The sequence below is a fragment of the Diadema antillarum genome, unplaced genomic scaffold, assembly GCF_040938485.1.
Source record: "Diadema antillarum isolate AM-2024a unplaced genomic scaffold, OU_Dant_1.0 scf00000004, whole genome shotgun sequence".
Taxonomy (NCBI): domain Eukaryota; kingdom Metazoa; phylum Echinodermata; class Echinoidea; order Diadematoida; family Diadematidae; genus Diadema; species Diadema antillarum.
Genome location: NW_027270893.1, coordinates 1901374 through 1917151, shown reverse-complemented (window position 1 = coordinate 1917151; position 15778 = coordinate 1901374). Strand labels below are relative to the sequence as shown.

At 39.1% G+C, this 15778-nt stretch overlaps 1 protein-coding gene across 1 annotated transcript in view; it reads right to left on the bottom strand.

Moving 5' to 3' along the window:
- Window positions 1-1080: 1080 nt before the first annotated feature.
- The window catches only part of LOC139745495 (uncharacterized), a 45769-nt gene continuing 31071 nt past the window's right edge, over window positions 1081-15778 (bottom strand). Inside the window, exons 7-12 of the mRNA XM_071655917.1 lie at window positions 10344-10576; window positions 4795-4856; window positions 3725-3970; window positions 3037-3181; window positions 1742-1884; window positions 1081-1347 (exon numbers count right to left, since the gene is read on the bottom strand). Of these exons, the coding sequence (XP_071512018.1) occupies window positions 1081-1347; window positions 1742-1884; window positions 3037-3181; window positions 3725-3970; window positions 4795-4856; window positions 10344-10576 (1096 nt within the window). The remainder of the gene's footprint in view (window positions 1348-1741; window positions 1885-3036; window positions 3182-3724; window positions 3971-4794; window positions 4857-10343; window positions 10577-15778) is intronic.

Here is a 15778-nt window from a genome sequence, read left to right as displayed (position 1 = left end):
AGATTTAAAAAAAAATCTTCAAAATTAGCAATATTCATGCAGCAATACAGTAGCAAAGCATTACATTGACTTTTTTTTTCTTTGTCGCTTTACTTGAGCGTGAAATTATTCTATTTTGTTGTTAATTTTGCTCAAAATAATCACCGTCTGCCTTTCGTTAGATAGAAAATAAGATGTTACACGTCATTTTCTGTGTATATTGGAGTGACCACAGAATTGATTATTATTTTAGTATTTGTTTTAGAATGGCTTATCAGCTCCGCACATTGTAACCGAGCGTCATTGCAAACACACTTAATGTATGAACACATACAAAACAATAATTGTAGAAGTATCTGTAATTATACTAAATATTTCTGAGGGAAAGGATAGGCAATGATTGCGGTAATACCACTGTAGTGTTATCGTAAGCTGTTCTACCTCATCACCAAACAAACTTTCAAACAAAATAAAACTTAAGGATAATTTTGCAGCGAAGATGACTATTACGTACATAGATTTTGCACTTTGTAAATTGATGATGATGATAATGATGATGATGATGATAATTATAATAATGATGATAATATTGATAATAATAATAATAATAATAATAATAATAATAATAGTAATAATAATAATAACAATGATAATAATAATAATAATAATGAAAATAATAACAATAATGATAATAATTATTATTGTTATTATTATTATTATTACTATTAATATTATTATTCACACGTTATAATTATTATTATCATTAGTATCATTATTATTAATATCATCACATCATTATTATAATTAGGTATAGTCAAAACTCCTACATCCTATTTTCGAACCATTTTTTCTGAGTCTCAATATTCGCCTCACTAATCATCATATCCTATAGAAACCTAACCCTATGTCATACTGGTCCTGACAACTGTTTTCAATTCCTAGACCTAATTCTAATGTTGCACTCTTCTTCTAACCATGAAGCCCTATAATCATACACACCATGGTTCGTGTGGTAGCACGGAATGAGATTCGAACATTACACTTTAAAGAGGCAGAGAGCTAATGATGCATAATGACCGAGCGCCTTGCGCGATAAAACCATCATAGTTTCGTCGCCGATTGCGGGTCGCTGTTGGGTACTCTCGAAGCCTTGCCCCGTCCGTTGCTTTTGTTGGATCTCTGGACGATTACGACGAGGACGATGACTATGATGAGAAGGACTGCTATGACGACGGAGAGGACGATGACGATCAACGATTGAGCGGAGGAGGAGGATGGTCCGTAGTAGTTGCCACATCGGGGAAAGTCTTTGGGTACGGGGGGAAGGTCAGTTTGGTTGCCGACTCGGACAACCAGACCCATTCCAACCTGGACCACGGTCAAGAGAAAAGTACTGTAGTTTTCATCATATCGGACATGATTATTGGATTGAGTGGCGAATAACTAAATTCTACCCCTCCCCCTCTACCCAAACACCACTACCTTAAGCGTTGCCATAACTACACCTATACATTCGTGTGAAGTTGTCATGGTTGTAGCTTTATGAAAACATAGTCGTCACCTAGTTTTAATATTCCTAGCCATCTCTTTTCTCGATTATGTCCATCATGATACACACGCCATACACCTTATGTCAGCGAATTTGTAATTGTAATGTTTTTATGTACAGTATATGCCACAGCAATTTAGTCTTAGGACTACCAGTGTGAAGTTGTGTGACATACGTTTACTACATGTACTGTTATATGAATACATAACCTACCTCAACGTGGAACTCAAGATGGCAGTGTAAGAACCACCAGCCGGGGTTGTCGGCCACAAACTGGATCACGGTGTAACCAGCGCTTGGGGTCATCACCGTATCCTTTTCAGGCGGACTGTTGAAGTTGCGCTTTATCTCGCCGTCTGCAGAAAGACAGGTAAATTATCAAAATATATGCTATTATTCATTGGATATTAGATTTCTTTATCTCTTTACATGGGAAGAAGAATATCACTGGTGTTATAAATATCAGCGACGATGGTTCTATGAGGGACTCGATCAGTTGCACTGAGTGGTAGATCCTGCAATATACAGCAAAGTGTCGTTGACGCTTGTCAAAACAAGATGGATGATGAGGCTTAGATGCATTGCGACTACTGCATTCCATGCTTATCAAAAAACGAACGACTTGTTTTGCTGAAATCAATCGTGAGATATCGCAGTTTGGCTGCCCTGCACGCATTTCATTTACTGTATTCTTATCTATTGGACTTCCTAGGGTATAGCGACATCAGATACAAAGGCTTGTCGTCTGAACGTAACTATTGAGGAGACCTCCACCTAGCTGTCAATCAGGAGTTCCAGGTTCGACGGAAAGTGGTGTCTAGAGAGGAATAATCAATCGACAGGTCATCGTGTCGATTACCGTTGATTTCGATGCAAACACAGAAAGAAAATGATAGTAATCACAATCATAACGATGGCAATGATGATGATAATGATGATGGTGAAGTTGGTGATGATGGTGATGATGATGATGATGGTGGTGGTGGTGATAATGATGTGATGGTTATGACGACGATGATGGTGCTAATGACGATGGTGATGAGGGTGATGATGATGGCGATGAGATTTTGATGATAATAGTGATAATGGTGTAATGGTTATTGTGATAGTGATGATGGTGATAATGGTGATGATGATGGTAATGATAGTGATAATGGTGTATTGCAGATGTTGGTGATGATTGTGATGATGATGGTAGTGATAATGGTGATAATGGTGATGGTGATTATGATGATGGTGATGGTGGGATGGTAATAATGATCGTGATGTTGATGATAATGATAATGAGGATGATGGTGATAATAATGCAGATATGATGGTGATGATGATGATCAGTGATGATGATGATAATGGTGGTGGTGGTGATGATGATGATGATAATGATAATGACGATGGATAAGATGAAGATAGATAAGCGGTGATGATGATGGTATTAATGGTGGCGATGATAGCGATGATGATGATGATGCGTATGTTAGTGATGACGATAAAATAAAATATCAACTCACTTTGGTCCATCATCTTCACCGCTTCCAAGGATGTGTTCGTGCCCAGCTTCGCCTGTGCCACCACTCTGAAGGCGTGGCCATGGAGATGAAAGGGATGGACGATGTCCAGATCTTTGCTTTCGTCTACCAAGACGATTTCCAGCGTCTGCAAAGAGATTTGTGACATCCATAGCTCTCGATTCCAAACGTAGCCTAGTACTAATCTCAGATTTTTATCGCCACTTACACTTTCAACTACTTGCCCTATAATTACACTCCACTGCACAAGTAATGTTTCGAAAATTCGAGAATCTTTGCCGGTAATGTTAATAGTGTGTTAGTAACATTATTTGGTGTTTGTTGTTTTTATAAGGATCTATCTTATTACTGTTAAATCTATTCTGATCTCATTTCACTTCCCCCTTCTTTCAGATCAGCCTTCATTGTCTTTGTTGCGTATTGTCTAGTAGTATATTACTCTTATCCGATGGGTTTGATCGTAAATGGGCTAAGCGGCTTTTTGAACATTGTTAGGTAAGTTCATATCAACAGATCCAATGTAGAGCCAAATAAAACCTTTCCAGCGATACCTCATTAGTTACATATACCAACATCAACTAGGAATGTTTTTGAAGTTATGATTTAAAATATCTCATCTTAATAAAAATGACGTGAACTCATTTTGCCAGCTAACTCATCATGTTTTTACCTGTCCCAGCTCCACTTGGATGTATTGCGGACACGAGCAGTATTCGCGTGAACAGCGCTCTCTATCGACAGAGTCCACTTCGCATAGCTCGTCAAGCATCGTCTGTTCGTCAAACTGCGACAGCGGCGGTATGTCGAGGAAGTGGAAGGAGCGGCGATTGATCTGCGCCGAGTGGTACTCGCCGTATCCCGGCCCTGTCGGCCCCAGTGGGTAAAGGTCTGGTTTGTTAAAGTGGACATTGTTGACCTAGTGGGAAGAGGGGGGAGGGGAGATAATCAAATAATTTTCTTAGGGACATGAGACAGTGACCACAACGAAATCATATTACAATAAAATATCTAGACCCAATTTCACGAACGTGGTACAATCTTGTCTAGGTTTAAAGACCGCAGTTTTGTATGGGGCACCAAGTGTCGCATGGCCTATTTCGTTACGAAATCAGTCATTTCGTTGACGAACATGACTGATGGACAAGATTGTACCACCTTCGTCAATTCGGGCCATTGTGTCAGATGTGAATCCCACTCCGATATGTAAAATGAAAAAAAAAAAAAAGTCGTTTACTAAGAATCTACGAGCGTTTTATTATTTTGCTCGGGACGCCAGGGTGTTGCATATGCATATTAGGATAATCCTGAGTGTTGATGGGGATTTTCGTTTGCTTGTTCGTCTGTCTATCTGCTTGTTTGTTTGTTTGTTAGTATTTTCCTTAATTTCCTTTTGTGCTCATCATCGCCATCGTCACCTTTTGTGCTGATCATCGCCGTCATCAAAATAAAAAGTTGGGAGTCGGGAGTGTTTTTCTCTCTGCCACAGCGCTCCCATGCACGGACGTGACGGAATGATATTTGAGAAATACTCATTTCCTTGAAAGAGATCGTTATTCTTGACATAACGGCAGTGTTGCAGAAAGTGAGTTTGATTTCAATAAAATGATTGTGTAATAAATGAATCATGACTACTGTACAAGTAAGAAGCATATTATACACAGCGAGAGAGAGAGAGAGGGAGAGAGCGAAGGAGAAGGAGGAAGAGAGATTTTGATAACGCGAGGAACTACCTATACTCACCGGATTAAGGTCGTAGGAAACGTAAACTGTTCTCTTGCCTTTTTGAGGAATGCTGGCGTTTTCTAGAAGGAGATGAGAGCAGGGAGATGCTGAAAAGTATTTTGTAATACATGTTTGCATTAAACACATTTATTGACATGGTTCCGCCTTCAAAGTGGTGCGGTATTTGTGACGGCCGTACACAAGCTTTAACAGGATGAGGAGAGATTTTTTTCCAAAAGGTGTCCTGCATTATAATGACGAGAAGACTAGACGGCGGCTACACGTTGTAGATTAGAGAGAGGAGGGTGGTCTGATTGAATGGATCCCTATTTGCTGCCCACTGATTTACACTCGAAAACTACGACTAAACCAGCTGCTATAATATGATAGACCGGATCTGCATGGGCGTCACCGGGGGGGGGGGGGGGGGGGGGGGGGGGGGGGGGGGTGCGTTGGGTGCGAACGCACCCCCCTTCAGACCAAAAAAAAAAAAAAAAAAAAAAAAAAAAAAAAAATCAGTTTGTGAGCGACCTCAACGCCGGACCCTAAATAGTAATCATTTTTTTTTTAATCTATTTCCTTTTTTTTTTTTTGGAAATTATGCATCGGGGACAAAAAAAAATCAAAAACAAAAGAAATTGTGGGCAAAAACAATTCGCAGCCCTGGTTCTGGCAGAACTGATTTTATACATATCTACTAGTATAAGTGTGTATACAGTGTTTACTATTAAGATAGATTTTGGACATCCTTCCCATGCTTGGTCACTTCGACGCCACCTCGCTGGTCATGAACATAAACCGACACCCTTGACTACCAGTGGCGGATCCAGGGGGAGGGGCGCACCGGGCGTTCCCCCCGCCCCCTCTTCATTTCCAAAGCGAAAAAGATATAGCTACAAACGGCAGTTTTTGGACTGTAAAATGTCAAAATTTTCAAGCTCGCTCGCTCCGCTCGCTGGCATTTCGTCGTAATGCCATTCTCCTGAAGTTGCTGCCAGGAATTGCCGGCAGTTCCATCCGGTGCACCCCCCCCCCCTTACTGTAGAAAAAAAAAAAAAATATATATATATATATAGCTACAAACGGCAGTTTTTGCACTGTAAAATGTCACAATTTTCAAGCTCGCTCGCTCCGCTCGCTCGCACTTAAATTCTCCTGATATTGCTGCCAGTCATTGCCAGCAGTTGCGCCCGGTGCGCCCCCTGAATTTCGAAAGCAAAAAAAAAATTATAGCTTCAAACGGCAGTTTTGGGACTGTAAAATGTCAGAATTTTCAAGCTCGCTCTCTTCGCTAGCTCGCATTTAATCGTTATGCAATTCACCTGATGTTGCTGCCAGTAATTGCCATCAGTTGCGCCCGGTGCGCCCCCTCCCTTGATTTCCAAAGCGAAAAAATATGGCTAAGAACGGCAGCTTTTGAACTGTAAAATGTCAACATTTTCAAGCTCGCTGGCATTTAGTCGTAATGCCATTCTCCTGAAGTTGCTGCCAGGAATTGCCGGCAGTTCAACCCGGTGCCCCCCCCCCTTACTGCAAAAAAACGGCAGTTTTTGCACTGTAAAATGTCACAATTTTCAAGCTCGCTCGCTCCGCTCGCTCGCACTTAAAGTGGAAGGCTAGTAACCGATCAGTGGGAATCAGTGGGAATGCTGAGGGATGATTGTTCCAATCCTTGTGGGATTCATTAAAGAGTACATTATGTATCTACTGTCGTGTGAAAATTATTTGCTTCAGAACGGTCTCAATTTCAAGTAATGTGCAGATTAATGCCCCGTCACTGACTAGGGACGCTTACCTGGAAACATTAAATTGAACATTACTTGAATATGAGACCATTCTGAAGCAAATAGTTTTCACACAAGAATATATATTAATTTACTCTTAAATGAATCCCACAAGAATTGGAACAATCATCCCTCAGCAATCCCACTGATTCCCACTGATCAGTTACTAGCCATCACCTTTAAATTCTCCTGATGTTACTGCCAGTAATTGTCAGCAGTTCCGCCCGGTGCGCCCAACTCCCTTAATTTCCAAAGCGAAAAAATATGGCTAAGAACGGCAGTTTTTGGACTGTAAAATGTAAAATTTTCAAGCTCGCTCTCTTCGTTTGCTCGCGTTTAATCGTTATGCAATTCACCTGATGTTGCTGCCAGTAATTGCCCGCAGTTCCTCCCGGTGCGCCCCTCCCTTGATTTCCAAAGCGTAAAAATATGGCTAAGAACGGCAGCTTTTGGACGGTAAAATGTAAAATTTTCAAGCTCGCTCGCTCCGCTCGCTGGCATGTAATCGTTATGCTCTCCTGATATTGCTGCCAGTAATTGCCAGGAGTTGCGCCCTATGCGCCTCCCTTAAATTCCAAAGCGAAAAAATATAGCAACAAACGGCAGGTTTTTTTTTTAACTGTAAAATGTCAAAATATTCAAGCTCGCTCGCTCCGCTCGCTCGCATTTAATTGTTATGCCTTTCTCCTGATGTTGCTGCCAGTAATTGCCGGCAGTTGCGCCCGGTGCGCCTTCCCCCCTTTATTTCCAAAGCGAAAAAATATTGCTCCAAATGGTAGTTTTTGACTGTAAAATGTCAAAATGTTCAAGCTCGCTCTCTTCGCTTACTCGCATTTAATCGTTATGCCATTCACCTGATGTTGCTGCCAGTAATTGCCAGCAGTTGCGCCCGGTGCGCCCCCCTTAATTTCCAAAGCAAAAAAAAAAAAAATAAATAAATAAATAAATAAAATAAATATGGCTACAAACGGCAGTCTGGGGACTGTAAAATGTCAAAATTTCAAAGCTCGCTTGCTCCGCTCGCTCGCATGTAATCGTCAAGCCATTCTCCCAATATTGCTGCCAGTAATTTGTCGTTTCACACCGTCATTCCATAATCCATTTATAGGGGGACAACCCCCTCCCACAACCCCCCCCCCCCCCTCCCCTTGCTCGTTCCGCTTGTTCGGGCTCGGTCGCGCTCATGACATCAGTGTAAGAATTATTACTAGAAATTTATTTAAATTATACCATTTATAGGCAAATTGTTTAATAACAAATTACTTCAAAATGCACTGATACCGTAAACAAGTGGGACTGTTTCAAGTCGATAAAACACGCAAAATACCTGCATCAAATTGCACCATTTACAACATCAAAATGCAAAAAGTGCTCACCGTGGGAGGGGGACACTCCCTCCCACATCCTCCCCCTCGCTCACTCCTCTCGCTCTTGATTGGCCGCGTTCATGATATTCAGTGTAAATATTAAAACAGGAAGTTAATTGGATGATACTTTTTTTATAGGCAAATTGTTCGATAATAATCTACATCAAAATATACTGCTTTACTTTAAACAAGTGGGACTGCCGCAAGTCGATAAAACAAGCAAAACATGCACCAAATCCACCCTCGCTCTCTCCGCTTGCTCGGGCTCGGTCGTGTTCATGACATCAGTGTAAGAATCAATACAAGAAGTTTATTGAAATGATAATAGTTTATAGGCATATTGTTCAACAACAAATTCCATCAATGTACTGCTACCTGAAACAAGTGGGACTGTTTCAAGTCGATAAAAACACGCAAAAAGCCTGCATCAAATTGCAATATTTACAACATCAAAATGCAAAAAGTTTTCACCGTGGGATGGGGGAGGGACATCAGGCACTTCCACACCCTCTCCCCCCCCCCTTGCTCGCTCCCTCGCATACTATCAACCCCCCCCCCCCCCCCCCCCCAAGATGAAATCCTAGCTAGCCGGTGCCCTTTCCCCGCTTGGTTTCCCTCAAAAACAGTAAAAGTCTAGGCATTGAGAGCTTCATATATTCCAAATGTCTGTCAAAAAAAAAAAAAAAAAATCTCGTTACGTTAGGGTCTAAACGCACTCCCCTTGAAAAAAAGCCGGTGACGCCCCTGAACTGTAATGTAGGCCTACTCAGATTTTATGCATGTTTTGTTCACAAAAGTTGACCTTAACAAGCAAAAAAAGTTTGCAGGAGGCTTGTTCGGCCTAGCAGCAGCAGCAGCAGCAGCAGCAACAACAACGACGACGACAACAACAACAACAACAACAACAACAACATCTGCTACTACTACTATATACTGCCATTAATAACATGAATAATAATAATGAAAATAGTAATAATAATAATTACAATAATAATAGATAACATATAGCTTAATACTGACGTTTCTAAGCACTTTGGTATACAGAAAAATAATGAATTAAAATACAGTATTATGTATATAACGACAATATAAAAAAAAAATTAGGATTGAAAAACTGACTAAGCAAACTAAGCAAATTCCTGCCTATCACATGCCTATGGAACTTAATTTGAGGGTGCGAGGAAAAGAAATTGATAGTTCGTTATTTGACTGCTGAAAAAGATACATTCCAATAAATTACAGAAACGGTCTATTGCCCTTATGCGAATATTTTAATCGAAGTATCTATTGGTGATACAGTTGTTCACATATTCAAATGAGTTTATTAGGAATTTTCTACACTGAATATATGATACAAATGAAATACAGTGATTTCTTTTTATTTTCAAGACAATAAAACATACAGTAGGTTGTGTATCCAAACATAATTGAGATATACGTGCAAAGATTGAAGGAAAGAATAAGAGAGCGCGTCGATTGGGAACCACTCGGGAAAGTAGTGAATCAAATGATCTGACTGAATTATAGCGTATGACGTGTTGGGAGTGTGAATGCAGAAGACTGTCGTCAAATAAGCATATAGCTTGAAGATACGACAGCCTTAAAAGAGACGAAAGATTGCGACGATATTGCGACGATTCTCGAATATCTCCGCATCGGAACAGTCTGTCCATTGCGCGAATCTCCATGCTGTTGGGTCTTTCGCTGCACCAAAACGTCAGGTTGTGTTATGTCTTCTTTAAAAGCGCCATATGACGAGTTTACAATGCAAATACAGTTCTCTTTCTTTTAATGCAAAGTAAAATTAAATCTTACGGGATTCATCCAACTTGGAAAAAGGTATGAGAGAGTTATGACACTTCAAAAGCTTGCAATTCCGTGTAAAAAAAAACAGAGAGATATATTTTCTTTTTATCTCTGTGTAAAAAAACAAACAACCAAACAAATAAAAACAAACACACCGCGGTCACGTCGGCCACGCAAAACTACACAGTGGCATGCATGTCGAGCGATGAGCGAATAACCCCAACGCCACAAATCAATTGGTGTGATTTGATATGCAAAAAGACTTCTGAAAATTTGGTCACAATCAACAAGTAATCATAATATTATAGGGTTCAAGGACGTGACTGTGAAGGTCAAACGGAAAGACTTGTGACATGATGACGTCATCGACTTATCGTTTTCACGTCAATTGTTTTGATGAAACTTTACCAATCTGCTTGACTATCTTCGCTTTTTTTTTTGAAGGCCAACTTGAGCAGAGAATGCAATGTCACTCCGAACAAATTACCATCCAGTCCTAGACGCCTGCGATTAACCCTAACAATTTTTTGCTTGAACAAGTCACATAACTATTGTCATGTAAATTAATAATACATTACAAAACTGATAATCGATGAATACAAATTCTTACCCAGTGCCACCAGCTGGTTGACTGTGATAGCGGTGTCAGAAGGGGGCGCATTCCATTCTTGGAAGACCACGCCCGTTCGGTCGACGGTGGGATCGGGCGTCGGGTTGGCGATGGGGGCGCCCTTGTATCGCACGATGGCGTAGCCTTGGATGACTCCCCGAGCTTGTCCGTAACCTTTCACCTTTAGCCAATAGTTACCAACATCTTGCGATGCATCGAGAACAACGTCATACCTGAAATAAAAGCAAAATATTAAGTTCACATTTTGTATTCTAGCAGAGCAGATAAGCCGAAAAATTGTGCAAAATTTGACTACAGCATGAAACTTTTACCAGTGTTAGCACATGCTATAAGATTCATTTTAGGACCGGGAGATAAGTATGATTTGACCTCTGATGACCTCCCAAGGTCGATGAAATTTGCGTCATTGATTTAGATAATTTCAAACATGGCAATGACGTACAAAAAACTCCATCATTTTTTGTTACAGTGGAATTGTCTTCATGTTCCACAGAGCTCTGCCAGTTTTCTACTTTTAACCTCTTATGACCTCCATAAGGTCAATAAACACGGCAATGATGTACTGAAACCATCTTTTTTTTTTTTTTTTTTTTTTTTTTTTTTTTTTACAGTGGAATTGCCTCTATGTTTCACAGATCCCTGACAGGTTTCTACCTTTGACCTCTGATGACCTCCAGAGGTCAATTACCTCAGATTATCAGAATATTGATATTTGATGCAATTTATTAAATGTGACCCTGCACCTCAAAACAAACAAAAAGTCTCCAAACATGAATTTTTAGTTAAAGGACAAGTTCACCTTCATAAACATAAGGATTGAGAGAATGTAGCAATATTAGTAGAACACATCATTGAAAGTTTGAGGAAAATCGGACAATCCGTTCAAAAGTTATGCATTTTTGAAGTATTTGTGCAGTAACCGCTGGATGAGAAGACTACTGCAGTGTGTGAATAACTTAGATGTCACATGCGTACAACAATATAAGGAAAATATAAAGAGAATTTCACAAAATTTCATCTTTTGAAAAAAGTACACATTCGTCCGACTTGTTACCGACAAATGTTATGGGTAATATTATTCCCCCTGCCTTTAGAAAGAGGCAAGTCAAGTGCTCTTTTATTATGCGAAAAAAGTGAAAATATGTTGAATTTTCTTTACATTTTCTTTATACTGTTGTACGCATATGACTCACAAGCTGTAGTAGTCTCCTCATCCAGCGGTTCCAACACAAAAATTTTAAAAATTCATAACTTTTGCATCGATTGTCCAATTTTCCTCAAACTTGCACTGATGTGTTCTACTAATATTGTTGCATTCTCTCAATCTTTATGTTTATGAAGGTGAACTTGTCCTTTAAGACCATATTCTGAAAGAGCAGACGTAAGGCTTTAAAATGATGTATAACTCAAATCAAATGGACTCTCCCAACCTATCTAAATATTGGAAAGAAAGCACAAACTCAGGAAAAGTGTGAACTGAGAAAAGAGGCTCTGAAGTACAGTGTCTATTCAAGCGCGTAATCTTTACCAAACCGTGCGGGCTGTGCGATGAATGGGACAAAAACAGAAAGTAAACCACCAGAGTAACAACAATGAAGGAATTATCAGATTAAAATGAAATTAAGCATGCCTCATTATCACATTCTGTCCATAATTAATGCCAACTTTCAAAGCAGTAGCGCTATCTTTTCAAAAGTTATTAGATTTGAAAATGAAGAGTGTGGACAAGGTTTTTCAGAAATGAGAAAGGGATTCTAAAGACCCACCTAATCACACATTTCTACCAAAAATGTTCGAGATAAACTGCCAAAAAAAAAAAAAAAACACACACACACACACTTTCCTGCCCGTTTTATGATACCAAATTTTAGCATAATGTAAAAGAAGACCCGCTCTTTCAGAAAATATGAAAAAGTCAAGTTCGGCTAGGTTGATTTCATTTCACTTATTTTCAGTCCTCACGCAAAATCTTTGTGTGCGACTTTATGTTCGTTTTGAGGTGCACGATCACAAATATAAACAATGATAACGACATCCTATAATTCATTTGTGTTACAATTAACTGAATCGTTTTCCTACTCCTCAAATCAAAGGAAATAATTTACATGTCTCTGCACTGCAAAAAGTCCGGTGTTAAATAGTGAACACCGAGCTGGTGTTAAATTTTCGGTGCTCATTTATGGTGTTGAATTAACACCTCTGGGTGTCATTTCCAAATTTTAAACTGTTTTTTGAAGAGTTTCTTAGTAACTGCACTTCTTGTTGATTTTTAATTTAAACAAGACGATCAAGAATTTTACTTAAAAATACTAGATTTTTGAAAAAATGTGAAAATGAATTTACACCAAAGTAACACCAGCTGGTGTGGTCCCTTATTGAAGCTGGACGGGTGTTAAACCATTGATATTAACACCAACAAATATCAAATCAACACCATGTGGTGTCATTTTTGAATTAACACCAGTACAGTGTCAAAATAACACCAGGTACAGTGTCAAATTAACACCACGAATTGTCAGATGAACACTTTTCAACACCATCACAGTGCATTTTTAACACCTGTGGGTGTGGTCCTTTATTGAAGTTTGATCGGTGTTAGATTTAACACCCGTGGTGTTAAATCTAACACCGATGTTTTTACAGTGTGCCTTTGATCTATGAGGACTGTGACAGGTCAATGGCCTCAAGATACCAGAATAGTGATAAAAGTATGATGTGTAGTATTGTTAACAGTATACCTGGTGTGCAATCATGCATTATGCTATTACTATTTATGCTACAATAGAAGTGTCTTCTCATTCCACAGAACACTGGTCATTACCTCACGTATATCCAACTTTGACCTCTGAGGACAATGTGAGGTCAGACTTTTAGGGGATGTGGCACCAAGTACAATGTACAATGGTAATCCCTTATTGACATTAATAACTAGTGCTTACACTAGTTTGAAAATATCAACTTAATGATACTGTCCTGATTTTCAATAGGAATTCACTTAAATAACAAAGTCAGATTTAATTGTTATTGGCAATGATCTCTACTCTACTGCCGAAATTACATCCCTCAATTTTGAAAATCTATAACAAAATAGATAAATTGAAAGCACATGAATTCAAAACAAAATTACATCCAACTAATTTCCAATTTTCTTTAATCCCAATATGCTTCAAGAGAATGACAGTTTATATCAGGGGAATTTCTAGTATTTCCGACATTTTGCACTGGTTGACACTGCTTTATGTGTAATGATATGGGGAAGATGCATGGAAAAAAAAGTTTATGTATTTCACGTGTAATCAGTTTCCGTCTGTTGTCTTTTCGGAAATACAACAATCTTGCAGTATTATTATTTTCCCTCTTAACCACGAGTATATATGGAACGTGTTGATGAGAGCTGTTGTGATGTCGGAAAATGTGAGGCTGTATTGCAGATGGCCTATTGCAGGTGGCCTTCAAATTGTTTTTCACATTATATTGACATGTTTAACAGACTGTAACTCACCAAGATGCATCTTGAAAATGTTTTGAAAAACGTCTGCTTGATTTCACATGAGCGGATGATTATCGGTTGTCTTTCTGCCATAATTTTGTGAGAAACAAAGTATTGTTTCTCTTCAAAAGATAGCGTGCCAAGCTGCAGTTACACGCTCTCTTGTACACGTACTGTCCTGCTTTATTGGGGGGGGGGGGGGGGGGGGTCGACAAATTACTCAAATCCAATTTATTGATGTTTTCCTGAAAAAAAAAAATATGGCGCAGAAATCAATCCTATTGAGACATTCCAACCCACCTCCAGCCTAGACATCCGTCGGCATTGTGGTGTCGAGCGGGATCTCAACATCTCTTATAATTACTCGAGACTTCTCTTTTCTTTTCTTTTCTTTTCCCCACTAACAATGTGAAACAAAGTATTGTTTCTCTTCAAAAGATACCGTGCCAATTAATCCGCACTTACGGTGAGGGCTCTATACAAGACATACCAACCCACCTCCAGCTTAGATATCCGTAGGCGTTGTGGTGTAAACATAGTAGAGCGGGATCTTAACATCTCTCATGAAGCGAGACTTCTCTTTTCTTTTCCCCCAAAACAAATAAGTTTAGCAGGAAACACAGAAGCATTCGCACATACGTTTACATTTCCCATCACATGCTCTTAACATCGGAATTTTCATATACACATTTTGCCTGCAAAGAACTATCAAGAACTTTTTAACACAATAAATGTTCAAAAGAAACCATTTGGTTCATACATAATTATAAGGTCACCAGAGGTCAAAGGTAGAAACCTGTCTGTGTTCTTTGGAATATGAAGACAGTTTCATTGCAAAACAGATATGCTTGTTTTGCACATCTTAACCATGTTTATTATTAACTAATAACATCAAAGATCAATATTATGATATTTTGAGGTCATTGACCTCTAAAGGTCATCAGAGGTCAAAGATCGAAACCTGTCAATGCCCTGTGGAGTCGGAAGATACCAGTAGTTTCTTTGTGGTACAAATCCATATTTAGTGTATCGTAACCATATCTAGGCCTATCATTCACAAATGTCTCCAAACATCAATATTTTGATATCTAAAATTCATTGACCTCTGGAGGTCATTAGAGGTCAAATCAGACTTACCTCCCGATCTTAAAATGAATGTTATGGTATGTACTAACACTGGTGAAAGGTCAAAGGTAGAAACCTGTCTGTGTTCTTTGGAATATGAAGACAGTTTCATTGCAAAACAGATATGCTTGTTTTGCACATCTTAACCATGTTCAACATTAACTAATAACATCACAGATCAATACCATGATATTTTGAGGTGATTGACCTCTTCAAAAGTTAAAGGTAGAAACCTGTCAATGCCATGTGGAATTGGAAGACAGTTCCTTTGTATAGTAAATGCATATTCAGTGCATCGTTACCAAGATCTAGGCCTATCATTCACAAATGCCTCCAAACATCAATATTCTGATAGCTAATGTTCATTGACCTCTGGAGGTCATCAGAGGCCAAATCAGACTTACATCCCGATCTTAGAATGAATCTTTTTACTAACACTGGTAAAAGTGTCATGCATTAGTCACATTTTGCACAGTTTCATGATTTTGAGGGCTTAACCGCTCTGGAGGAAGTGAGTCCATTCAAAATTCTCTTTAGCAGAAAATATTTCAAAATTCATAATGTAGACCCTATCTCAGTCCTTACTGCTCACTTAAACAAGCCATCTGGCCTCATATTAGTTCAATACGGCTCCATTCAGTCAAAGTAATAGTGTGAGCCTTTAAAAACCTAATGAATAGCAGGGGCGGATCCAGGAATTCTGTAAAGGGGGGGGGGGGGAGGCGTAACTATTATTTTTGGTGCCACTACCGGGTTTCATTTCATTTTTTCCCTTTATTTCTTTTGTTTTTAACGATAA